The sequence below is a fragment of the Bufo bufo genome, chromosome 1, assembly GCF_905171765.1.
Source record: "Bufo bufo chromosome 1, aBufBuf1.1, whole genome shotgun sequence".
NCBI lineage: Eukaryota > Metazoa > Chordata > Amphibia > Anura > Bufonidae > Bufo > Bufo bufo.
In genome coordinates this window covers 350,613,612-350,625,538 of record NC_053389.1, presented here as the reverse complement: position 1 = coordinate 350,625,538, position 11,927 = coordinate 350,613,612, and the positions used below count along the sequence as shown (strand labels likewise).

The window sequence follows — 11,927 nt, the reverse complement described above, 5'->3', positions numbered from 1 at the left end:
CTCTCATCTTCTAAATTATACTCATGTATATATGGATAGGTAGTTAGTTAGTTAATATAAAACAATAAGGCTTGCTTCACACCTGCGATCTTTGCAGATTTTGTCAGAAAAGCTGGGCAAAATAGCACAGCATGATACACTATTTTTCAGGTAAAATTATGATAGAAACACAGTGGACTTCATTATAGTCAAAGGGGTCCGTAGAACATCATTGGTGTCCTTTATGTGACCGATCCTAGTGCAGATGTGAACATAGCCTAAATGTACACTATTATATAAACATAGTCTATACTCTTGGTGATTTGTGTATATCTTTCTTTACAATATAACTGTTTATATCACGATAAACCAGGATACTTCTCATATCAAAACACTACATTCTATCTCGTACATCCTAAAATTTTATTATATACACCATATACTACAATTTTGTATACAATTGTCTTAAGCATTTATGGCCCTGCTTTATTATACCTTCACTCCAAAATTCTGGCATCAGAAAGTTGCAAATTAGGGCTTTTGTGACTTTTTGCATTTTTGCACCACTCACTCCAGTTTTCTAATATGGGTGGGGAAATGGGTGTGGTTAGCTACGTTAATGAGTTTCACTCCAGATTTATCATTGCAACTTTTTTTTAAGGTCACAAAAAAGTCACAATCTCACTCCAGGAGGAGGGTGGATTAGGAAAACTGGAGCAGCTTCTCTAGACAGAAGTGTTAGGTTGAAGGACAAACCAAATTTATCAAACAACCTGTGACATTTGATAAATGTGGCACACAGTACAACAACACAGACTCAAGCAAAACTGACTTCAAATATTCTCTCATGATAAATTCCCCCCTATAAGTCCCGATTGGCCTATTATCTGAGCCATATCAGTGAGGAGATGAGTGGCTGCCGGATTACTTTGCCACAGCTTATCTCAAAGGAACAATCTGATCTGTCACATAAGTACATTTTGCAATACACTGTGGTCATCTGTCCCCTCTCACATTGTGTTGTATTGTTGGTGAATCTATGTCAAACCATAGTTCATGAAATATTTATGAAATTATAGTATATTGTATTTTTTTGAATTACGGTATATTTTTCATTTTTCCTGTATAGAAATAGGCATTATTTTAAGCAGCGGAAGAGAACTTCGCTTCTATCTTTCCTGGTTCATACATATGTTGAAAAACTGTTTATTTTATCAGTCAGTTCTAAATGGCAAGTACAGCGTATGCTCCAATAACAAGTCTATTCTCTCAGAATGTACATTGTCATTGACTTCCCTTTGTACTCTATGGCTTCAATTAACCCCTTAAGGACCGGGCTCATTTTCACCTTAAGGACCAGGCTCATTTTCACCTTAAGGACCAGGCCATTTTTTGCAAATCTGACCAGTGTCACTTTAAGTGCTCATAACTTTAAAACGCTTTGACTTACCCAGGCCGTTCTGAGATTGTTTTTTCGTCACATATTGTACTTCATGACACTGCTAAAATTGGGTCAAAAAAGTTAATTTTTTTGCATAAAAAAATACAATTTTTACCGTAAATTTTGAAAAATTAGCAAATTTCAAATTTTCAGTTTCTCTACCTCTGTAATACATAGTAATACCCCCAAAAATTGTGATGACTTTACATTCCCCATATGTCTACTTCATGCTTGAATTGTTTTGGGAATGATATTTTATTTTTTGGGGATGTTACAAGGCTTAGAAGTTTAGAAGCAAATTTTGAAATTTTCAGAAATCTTCAAAATCCCACTTTTTATGGACCAGTTCAGGTTTGAAGTCATATTGTGAGGCTTAGATAATAGAAACCTCCCAAAAATGACCCCATTCTAGAAACTACACCCCTCAAGGTATTCAAAACTGTTTTTTCAAACTTTGTTAACCCTTTAGGTGTTCCACAAGAGTTAATGGCAGATGGAGAAACAATTTTGAAATTTATATTTTTTGGAAAATTTTCCAATATAATCAATTTTTTCCAGGAGTAAAACAAGGGTTAACTGCCAAACAACACTCAAAATGGGTTGCCCTGATTCTGTAGTTTGCAAAAACACCCCATATGTGGTCGTAAACTACTGTTTGGCCGAACGGTAGCACATAGAAGGAGGGGAACACCATATGGGTTTTGGAAGGCAGATTTGGCAGGACTGGTTTTGTTTATACCATGTCCCATTTGAAGCCCCCTGTTGCACCCCTAGAATAGAAATTTCAAAAAAGTGACTCCATCTAAGAAAGTACACCCCTCAAGGTATTCAAAACTGGGTTTACAAACTTTGTTAACCCTTTAGGTGTTCCACAAGAGTTAATGGCAGATGGAGAAACAATTTTGAAATTTCTATTTTTTGGAAAATTTTCCAATATAATCAATTTTTTCCAGGAGTAAAACAAGGGTTAACTGCCAAACAACACTCAAAATGGGTTGCCCTGATTCTGTAGTTTGCAAAAACACCCCATATGTGGTCGTAAACTACTGTTTGGCCGAACGGTAGCACATAGAAGGAGGGGAACACCATATGGGTTTTGGAAGGCAGATTTGGCAGGACTGGTTTTGTTTATACCATGTCCCATTTGAAGCCCCCTGTTGCACCCCTAGAATAGAAATTTCAAAAAAGTGACTCCATCTAAGAAAGTACACCCCTCAAGGTATTCAAAACTGGGTTTACAAACTTTGTTAACCCTTTAGGTGTTCCACAAGAGTTAATGGCAGATGGAGAAACAATTTTGAAATTTCTATTTTTTGGAAAATTTTCCAATATAATCAATTTTTTCCAGGAGTAAAACAAGGGTTAACTGCCAAACAACACTCAAAATGGGTTGCCCTGATTCTGTAGTTTGCAAAAACACCCCATATGTGGTCGTAAACTACTGTTTGGCCGAACGGTAGCACATAGAAGGAGGGGAACACCATATGGGTTTTGGAAGGCAGATTTGGCAGGACTGGTTTTGTTTATACCATGTCCCATTTGAAGCCCCCTGTTGCACCCCTAGAATAGAAATTTCAAAAAAGTGACTCCATCTAAGAAAGTACACCCCTCAAGGTATTCAAAACTGGGTTTACAAACTTTGTTAACCCTTTAGGTGTTCCACAAGAGTTAATGGCAGATGGAGAAACAATTTTGAAATTTCTATTTTTTGGAAAATTTTCCAATATAATCAATTTTTTCCAGGAGTAAAACAAGGGTTAACTGCCAAACAACACTCAAAATGGGTTGCCCTGATTCTGTAGTTTGCAAAAACACCCCATATGTGGTCGTAAACTACTGTTTGGCCGAACGGTAGCACATAGAAGGAGGGGAACACCATATGGGTTTTGGAAGGCAGATTTGGCAGGACTGGTTTTGTTTATACCATGTCCCATTTGAAGCCCCCTGTTGCACCCCTAGAATAGAAATTTCAAAAAAGTGACTCCATCTAAGAAAGTACACCCCTCAAGGTATTCAAAACTGGGTTTACAAACTTTGTTAACCCTTTAGGTGTTCCACAAGAGTTAATGGCAGATGGAGAAACAATTTTGAAATTTCTATTTTTTGGAAAATTTTCCAATATAATCAATTTTTTCCAGGAGTAAAACAAGGGTTAACTGCCAAACAACACTCAAAATGGGTTGCCCTGATTCTGTAGTTTGCAAAAACACCCCATATGTGGTCGTAAACTACTGTTTGGCCGAACGGTAGCACATAGAAGGAGGGGAACACCATATGGGTTTTGGAAGGCAGATTTGGTAGGACTGGTTTTGTTTATACCATGTCCCATTTGAAGCCCCCTGTTGCACCCCTAGAATAGAAATTTCAAAAAAGTGACTCCATCTAAGAAAGTACACCCCTCAAGGTATTCAAAACTGGGTTTACAAACTTTGTTAACCCTTTAGGTGTTCCACAAGAGTTAATGGCAGATGGAGAAACAATTTTGAAATTTCTATTTTTTGGAAAATTTTCCAATATAATCAATTTTTTCCAGGAGTAAAACAAGGGTTAACTGCCAAACAACACTCAAAATGGGTTGCCCTGATTCTGTAGTTTGCAAAAACACCCCATATGTGGTCGTAAACTACTATTTGGCTAAACGGCAGGACATAGAAGAAGGGGAACGTCATTTTTGGAAGGCAGATTTTGCTGGACTGGTTTATTGACACCATGTACCCTTTCAAGCCCCCTGATGCACCCCTAGAGTAGAAACTCCATAAAAGTGACCCCATCTAGGAAACTACGGGATAAGGTGGTTGTTGTTTTGGGACTATTTTTGGGGTAAATTTGATTTTTGGTTGCTCTATATTAGTCTTTTTTGAGGCAATGTAACAAAAAAATGTAATTCTAAAATTGTTTCTACATTCACTATTTGGTTTTGTGGAACACCTAAAGGGTTAACATAGTTTGTAAAGTAACTTTTGAATACCTTGAGGGGTGTAGTTTCTTAGATGGGGTCACTTTTTTGGAGTTTCTAGTCTAGGCTACATCAGGGGGGGCTTCTAATGGGACATGGTGTCAAAAAAAAAACTGTCCATCAAAATCTGCCTTCCAGAAACCATATGGAGTTCCCTTCGTTCTATGCCCTGCCGTGCGGCTATATAGCCATTTACGACCACATATGGGGTGTTTCTGCAAACTACAGAATCGGGGCAATAAATATTTAGTTTTGTTTGGCTGTTAACCCTTGCTTTATTACCGGCAAAATGGATTCAAATTGAAATTTTGCCCAAAAATTGGTGTTTTGGCACAGTTTTTATTTTATATTTTTAACACCGTTCATCCGAGGCGTTTGGTCAAAAGTTATTTTTATAGCGACGACTTTTACGCACGCGACGATGCCCAATATGTATGGCTCTCAGACTTTGGAGACACTAAGCAGGCATCCTAAAACTGCGGCCCTCCAGATATTGTAAAACTACAATTCCCACCATGCCCTGCTGATGGCTGTAGGTTGTCTGGGCATGCTGGGAGTTATAGTTTTACAACATCTGGAGGGCCGCAGTTTGAGGATGCCTGCTCTAAAACTAATATTTTTTGGGGAAAGAAAAATTGTTTCCGTGTCTCCAAAGTCTGAGAGCCATAGTGTTTTATGTTCTCTAGTGGACTGTTGAGGATTATAAAAATTTAGTACTCCATGGAAGTGTGATACTCCCTGAAGCAATTGATAATGCAGAGGCCCGGATGATCGGGGCAAGTGTCACATTGAGTAGTGGTGTCCTTCCGTATCCCCCTCTTGTGACACACTCTGCACTTTTTTTGGGTTCGTCCCTTCTTTCCAGTATGGGGGACCACACCTGGAAAGTGTTGGCCAGGGACGATCCGGGCGCCTCCAATTCCCGAGGTACTCCGGCCTGCTCTTTCCCGGTCCGAAAAGATCAGGTCTTTGAGGACTGCCTCATAGAACTGGAGGAATGTCCCTGTGCTGCCAGCGCTTCGGGATAGTACAAAAGAGTTGTACATGGCAACCTGTACCAAGTAGACCGCAACTTTTTTGTACCATGCCCGGGTTTTGCGCATGGCGTTATATGGCGTGAGGACTTGATCAGAGAGATCAACTCCTCCCATATACCGATTGTAGTCGACGATACAATCGGGCTTGAGGACCGTTGCCGCGGTACCTCGCACAGGGACAGGGGTGGTGCCGTTACCGTGGATTGTGGACAGCATAAGGACATCCCTCTTGTCCTTATACCTGACCAGCAACAGGTTTCCACTGGTAAGGGCACGGGTCTCACCCCTGGGGATAGGTACCTGGAGGGGGTAGGCAGGGAGGCCGCGTTGATTTTTCCGCACGGTCCCACAAGCGAACGTGGATCTGGCGGCAAGGGACCTGAACAAGGGAATGCTGGTATAAAAGTTATCCACGTACAAGTGGTAACCATTATCCAGCAGTGGGTACATAAGGTCCCACACGAGTTTCCCGCTAACACCCAGAGTGGGGGGACATTCTGGGGGTTCAATACGGGAATCTCGCCCCTCGTACACACGAAATTTGTAAGTGTACCCTGAGGCACTCTCACAAATTTTGTATAGCTTCACGCCATACCTCGCCCGCTTTGTGGGAATGTATTGGCGGAAACTGAGTCTCCCCTTGAACGCAACGAGAGACTCATCAACCGCGACCTCCCTTCCAGGTACGTAGGCCTGCTGAAATGTGGCCCCAAAGTGATCGATGACCGGCCGTATCTTATACAGCCGGTCATAGGCAGGATCACTTCGGGGGGGACATGCTGCATTATCGGAATAATGCAGACATTTCCGGATGGCCTCAAACCGGTGACGTATCATGACCATACTGTACAGTGGGGTCTGGTAGAGTATGTCCCCACTCCAGTATTGCCTGACACTGGGTTTTTGGACTAGACCCATATGCAGCACGAGGCCCCAAAATGTCCTCATTTCGGCTGCACTGACCGGCGTCCAGCCACCGGGTCTAGCCAAAACTGAGCCTGGGTTTTGAGCGACGAACTGTTGGGCGTACAGATTCGTCTGCTCCACCATCAAATTCACCAGTGAGTTACTGAAAAAAAAACTAAAATAGTCTATTTCAGTAAACCCCACTGTGGGAATCTGGATTCCAGGATTGCCAGCAAAATCCGGAATCTCAGGCTCAAAGTCCACTGGGGGACACCAGCTAAGTTCATCGGCAGGGGGCTCCGGTGGACTTATTTGGTGGGCCGGGAAACCAGTACGAACCCCAGGGCGGCTCGTACTAGGGTGGGCCACAGGATCCCTAGCATGTGGGGCCCCTGGCTCCGCCTGGCGGCGTCTCCGCCGCCTTGGTGGCTCATCGTCATCAGATGATGATGAGGAGGATGCGGATGACAAAAGGAATGTGGGGTCATCCTCATCCTCACTGGGGCTCTCAGAGTCGGAGGCAATCTGGGCGTATGCCTCCTCGGCCGAGAACATCCGGTGGGCCATGGGTGTGTGTGCGTGTAGGTGTGCGTGTGTGGCAAACTTTATTATATGTGCGTGTGTGTGGGGGCAACGGGTGTTCGCGTACTAAAAAGTCCAGGCAAAAAAATGGGCAAGTGTTAGAAAAAAAAAAAGTTAAAACTTGCTGATCAGCGGTACAACGCTGATCAGCGGTCGGTGGGGTGGTGGGGCGGGCGATGCGCTAACAGTGGACGGACGCTAAAAAGTGCCGGCCAGTCAGCGCACGCAGAAAAAAAAAAGTGGTGGTGAGTGGGGGGTGGGGGGTGCTGGTGGGGGGTGGGTGGGGGGGGGAGGCAGGTGGGGGGGGGGGAAGTGGCTGGTGGGGGGTGGGTGGGGGGGCAAGTGGCAGGAGGGGTCTGGGTTAGGGTTAGATGGAAGTTTGGAAGTTTGGAATAAAAGTACTTTTTTTTTTTTTTTTCTAACTTACTTTTCCCTTCTTTCCCTGCCTAACGGTGCCTCTCCCTCACTGACCCTAACCTACCTGGGTGGCGATGGGTGCAGGAGGGTGATGGATGCCGATTAGGGGGACACAGGAGCTCGTTCTGGACGGTGCTGCACGGTCAGGGTGCTGGACAGGAAGAGGAGGGGAGAGAGGAGCGCAGGAAGTTTGAATCTCGCGCCTCTCTCCCCTGCACCAATCAGCACCCTGGACAGCGGCATTCAGCACCAGGGCCAGCACCGCCTCTCCAAATCCTCGGACTGCGATAGGTGGTGTATAATTACGCCACCGATCGCAGTCTTTTTCCGGTTCATCGGGTCACAGGACACCCGAATGGACCGGAAACGCAGAAAACCGCAGGTCTGAATTGACCTGCGGTTTTCTGCGATCGCCGATACGGGGGGGTCAAATGACCCCCCCCTGCATTGTTACGGGATGCCGGCTGAATGATTTCAGCCGAAATCCCGTTCCGATTAACCCCTGCGGCGCCGGAGTTCCGATTTTAAGTCAGGACGTACCGGTACGTCCTCGGTCCTTAAGGACTCGGGAAATAGGGCGTACCGGTACGTCCTAGGTCCTTAAGGACTCGGGAAATAGGGCGTACCGGTACGTCCTAGGTCCTTAAGGGGTTAAAAGCAGTGTGTACATAACTTGAGCTGTACAAATAAAGCTCTCAGTGCAGCAAGTAGTTAATACTTTGGCAGAGCAATATTTAGGGGAAAACTTAAGAATTTGAGTGTACAGTTCTGGACAAAAACTGTTGCTTTTCTTTGTACAAACACAGTGTGCAGGAAACTAAACATTATGAAGGGTAAAGATGATTTGGATGCTTATCTTTTTATATGGTAATTAAACTGAGGGCAAACTCCAAATCCCATAAACAGAACTAAATGTCCAGCAGTAAGTGGCCCTGGTGAATGTTTCTAATTTCATAGATGGCCTGTGTGACATTGATGAAACCACTGATCAATGCAATGTATCCATTTCAAAATGCAGTGTTTAATGCAGTGTTATAACGAAAAGCCTTTGTCCCATATGTTTTACAATCCAGACTTCTTTTGTGTACATCTATAAAGTTTTACTGGTTAAGTCATGAAGATAGGAGTGCATTTTGTACTTTTCAATATTGTTATCATTCTGCATAATATCAAATTTGTATGTCAGGGCATTTACCTGTAATAGGTGTATTATTACATGATGGTATTTTTATTTTTTTTCAGAGAACTAGGAATAAAAATCTTCCATTCATTTAAAAGTTAAACACTCATAAATTTCAAATGGGCTTATAGGCTGCCAGCATTCCAAAAAGGGATATCACTTCATCTCCAGCCAGTTAGTGAACACTGGGTGGAGCATATTCAGAAAGCTAGCTACTGACAGGTGTATAAGTAGTGGTGAGGAAGGGCACAGGTGATACACCTGTTTCAAGACAGTAGCAAGCACAGGTGCATTTAGAAAACTTCTAACTTTGCATGATGAGTGCTTTTGATCCACAGACACGTTCTCCACCACGCTGTGGGCCACAGTTTCCAAGTATTGGACAGGAACCTCCAGAAATGAATATCTACTGTGATAGCATCTTCCACCCTCAGACAATGCCTAGTCCTCAGCGACCTTCAAACTTTGAAACTGGAGATTACAGCACAACTCCAAATCCTTACTTGTGGCTAAATGGACCATCCATCACACCACCTCCATATTTTCCAGGATCTAACACCAGCCACTTCATGCCTCAGTCATATGGGATGCAAAGACAGCTCTTGCCTAACATGCATGGCTTAGGAGGTTCTGAATTAGGTTGGCTTCCAATTCCTTCCCAAGAAGAACTCATGAAATTGGTGAGACCTCCTTACTCCTATTCTGCACTGATAGCCATGGCAATTCATGGTGCCCCTGACAAAAGACTGACACTCAGCCAGATCTACCAGTATGTTGCTGATAATTTTCCATTTTACAACAAAAGCAAGGCTGGGTGGCAAAATTCAATCCGGCATAATTTATCTCTTAATGATTGTTTCAAAAAAGTTCCACGGGATGAAGATGATCCAGGTGAGATTTATTTGCTTAATGTATTTTTATTTACTGTTACATAATATATATAGCAGATTTTTTTGTTCATTAATATGAGGCATTCAATGTGATAAAAATATACTGGTGTTTAGAGGTCATTTATCACATTGCAAGGTAAACTGTGTAATTTGCGTTGCCTTCATGGTTAAATTGATGCCTTATGTATATTTTAGGGTTCCTGACTCTGATACAGTATATTTTTACCTTTTTATTTCTTTCTTCCCCAGTTTCATACTTTTTTAGATACATCTCTCTGTAGCTGTATATAAAGGATTATATTGGAGTTTGAGCTATGCTATTAATCCTAGAAGGATTTAGATTTAAAATCAAAGCTCTCTATATATATAAAACAATTTTGTGGCTTATGTGACTTTGTGGTTATAATGTACAAGATTACTAAGCAGGCTCTTCTGTTTTTGTAGGAAAAGGAAATTACTGGACCCTAGATCCTAATTGTGAAAAGATGTTTGATAATGGAAACTTCCGCAGAAAGAGGAAGAGAAAGTCAGACAGCAATGGACAGTTATCTTCTGACAAATCTGAGGGGAGTCCACTGTCTAACAGCCCAAAGAATGGTGAACATCAAGACATGCTGGAGAGCTCCTCACCAGGAGCTGATGATTCATCTGAGAAAAGATTATCTCCACCCGCTATAACGCCATGCCTTAACAACTTTCTCTCTAGCATGACTTCCTATGTTAATAGTGCCAACTCAGTAAGTAGGCCACTTGGACTCAATAATGAAACTTCTGACAAACTAGGACAGAGCATGACTGGTTTTAACTCTTATTCTCCACTTTCAAACTTAGCCAATCATGGAGGGTCAGAGTGGTCGAGTACAGCACCATCAAATCCCTTTGGCTATGGCAGCGCAGTTTTAAATCAGTTCAATTCCCATTTCTATAACAGCATCAGTACAAATAGCACCCTCTATTCCAGAGAAGGAACAGAAGTATAAGCATAAGTATAATTTATAATGTATTGCACTGTAATGTAGTTACAAGAAAATGTTCAGCAACTAAACATAACCACTGTATCTTGTAAAATACATTTCTATAAAAACATGTATTATGATAAAAAGCAAAAAGAAAAGTCACCTCACATCATATGCTCTGATTACAGTATCTGTTGCATTATTTGTTTTCTAATTTAAATGATAAAGGTCTTAAACCTATCATTCCTTTATTGGAATATTGCCTTATTATTATTATTACTACTACACACTGCCTTTTATTGCTTAGTACTTGCCTAGTGCATAATTTTTTGAAATGTTATAGTTTCAAAAAATGCACCTGTACGTACATATTATCGAGCATAATCAGTGCTATCGCCAAGCAGTGCTGAATTGTATATATTTTAGCATACACATCAATATTTTATATAAATGTTTACTACTGGGAATTCTTCTGTAGGATCGGGCTAATTGTGATGGGATGCATGTATGACTTCCATGCCTTTTTACAGATGTAAAGTATGTTTATGAATTACAGCTGACTTCACTGTGTGGGCAAACATGGGTTATTTTGTAATAAAAATATACAATAAGAAAATCTGTGTATGTTGTAACTTCATTCAAATAATAAAGAGAATCTGTAACCAAATCTACCTCAGTTTACCTGAGAAATGTGTGCTTGTCAGATGAAATTAATGGTATTCATCCGATCCCATCTTACTATGTGCCTGCATTGCTGACAAATTAGCTTTTTAATAATATGCAAATGAGCCCCTAGGTGCAATGAGCACAGTGTCATTACACCTTGTTGCACCCAGCGGTTCTGCTTACTTTCTTGTTTGCCGCGTCCCCACCACTTTCACTGACAGGGCCTCGCAGTGAAAATGTCTTGTGCCTGCTTGTTGGCATCAGTGTTCGACACCCCATCCAATAGATTATGTACAGCACCTGCCCTAAACAATGAGAGTCCCAGACCGGGTGTGATTATTGTGCAATGAGGTACAACGGCACTGCCATTTTTGCACCTAGGGGATCATTTTCATATTATTAAAAAAAGTTCTCAGCAATGTTGTCACATAGCGAGATGGGACCAACACCATTAAACTCAGCTGACAAGTGCACATCTCTCATATCAGCTGGTTTTATTGAGATATATTTCGTGACAGATTCCCTTTAAACATAATACTTAGTGAATAATGTGACTGCATAATACAAGTCAGACTATTCAGTACTTTGTTTATACCACAATAAACTATAATCACTCCATCTGCTCTTACAAGGGCCAGTATGGTCTAGAATCAAGTGAGGAAAGCAATGTTGTTCCCGTAAATTACTATACAAAACTGGAACTTTATGAGTTAAATCTAAACATAACCATAACAAATTCCTCCAGAACATTTGCCATTGCCTATGATGGACTAAAAATCTTTGTTTTACACTGTCTGGCGGGTAATATAGAACATGCACAGTCTACTCTGGTAATCCATTAAATACAGGTTCTCTAATTCTCACACATTGAATGTGGTCTCTGAAGCTTCTATAACTGTTGACGGCAAGAAGATAAA

At 41.7% G+C, this 11,927-nt stretch overlaps 1 protein-coding gene across 1 annotated transcript; it reads left to right on the top strand.

Annotated features, from left to right (window-relative positions):
• Window positions 1-8,686: 8,686 nt before the first annotated feature.
• On the top strand, window positions 8,687-10,950 carry FOXI1 (forkhead box I1). Its single transcript, XM_040442858.1, has 2 exons — window positions 8,687-9,389; window positions 9,833-10,950. The coding sequence occupies exons 1-2, from the start codon at window positions 8,813-8,815 to the stop codon at window positions 10,366-10,368; spliced, it is 1,113 nt and encodes a 370-aa protein (XP_040298792.1). The 5' UTR covers window positions 8,687-8,812; the 3' UTR covers window positions 10,369-10,950.
• The last annotated feature ends 977 nt before the right edge of the window (window positions 10,951-11,927 follow it).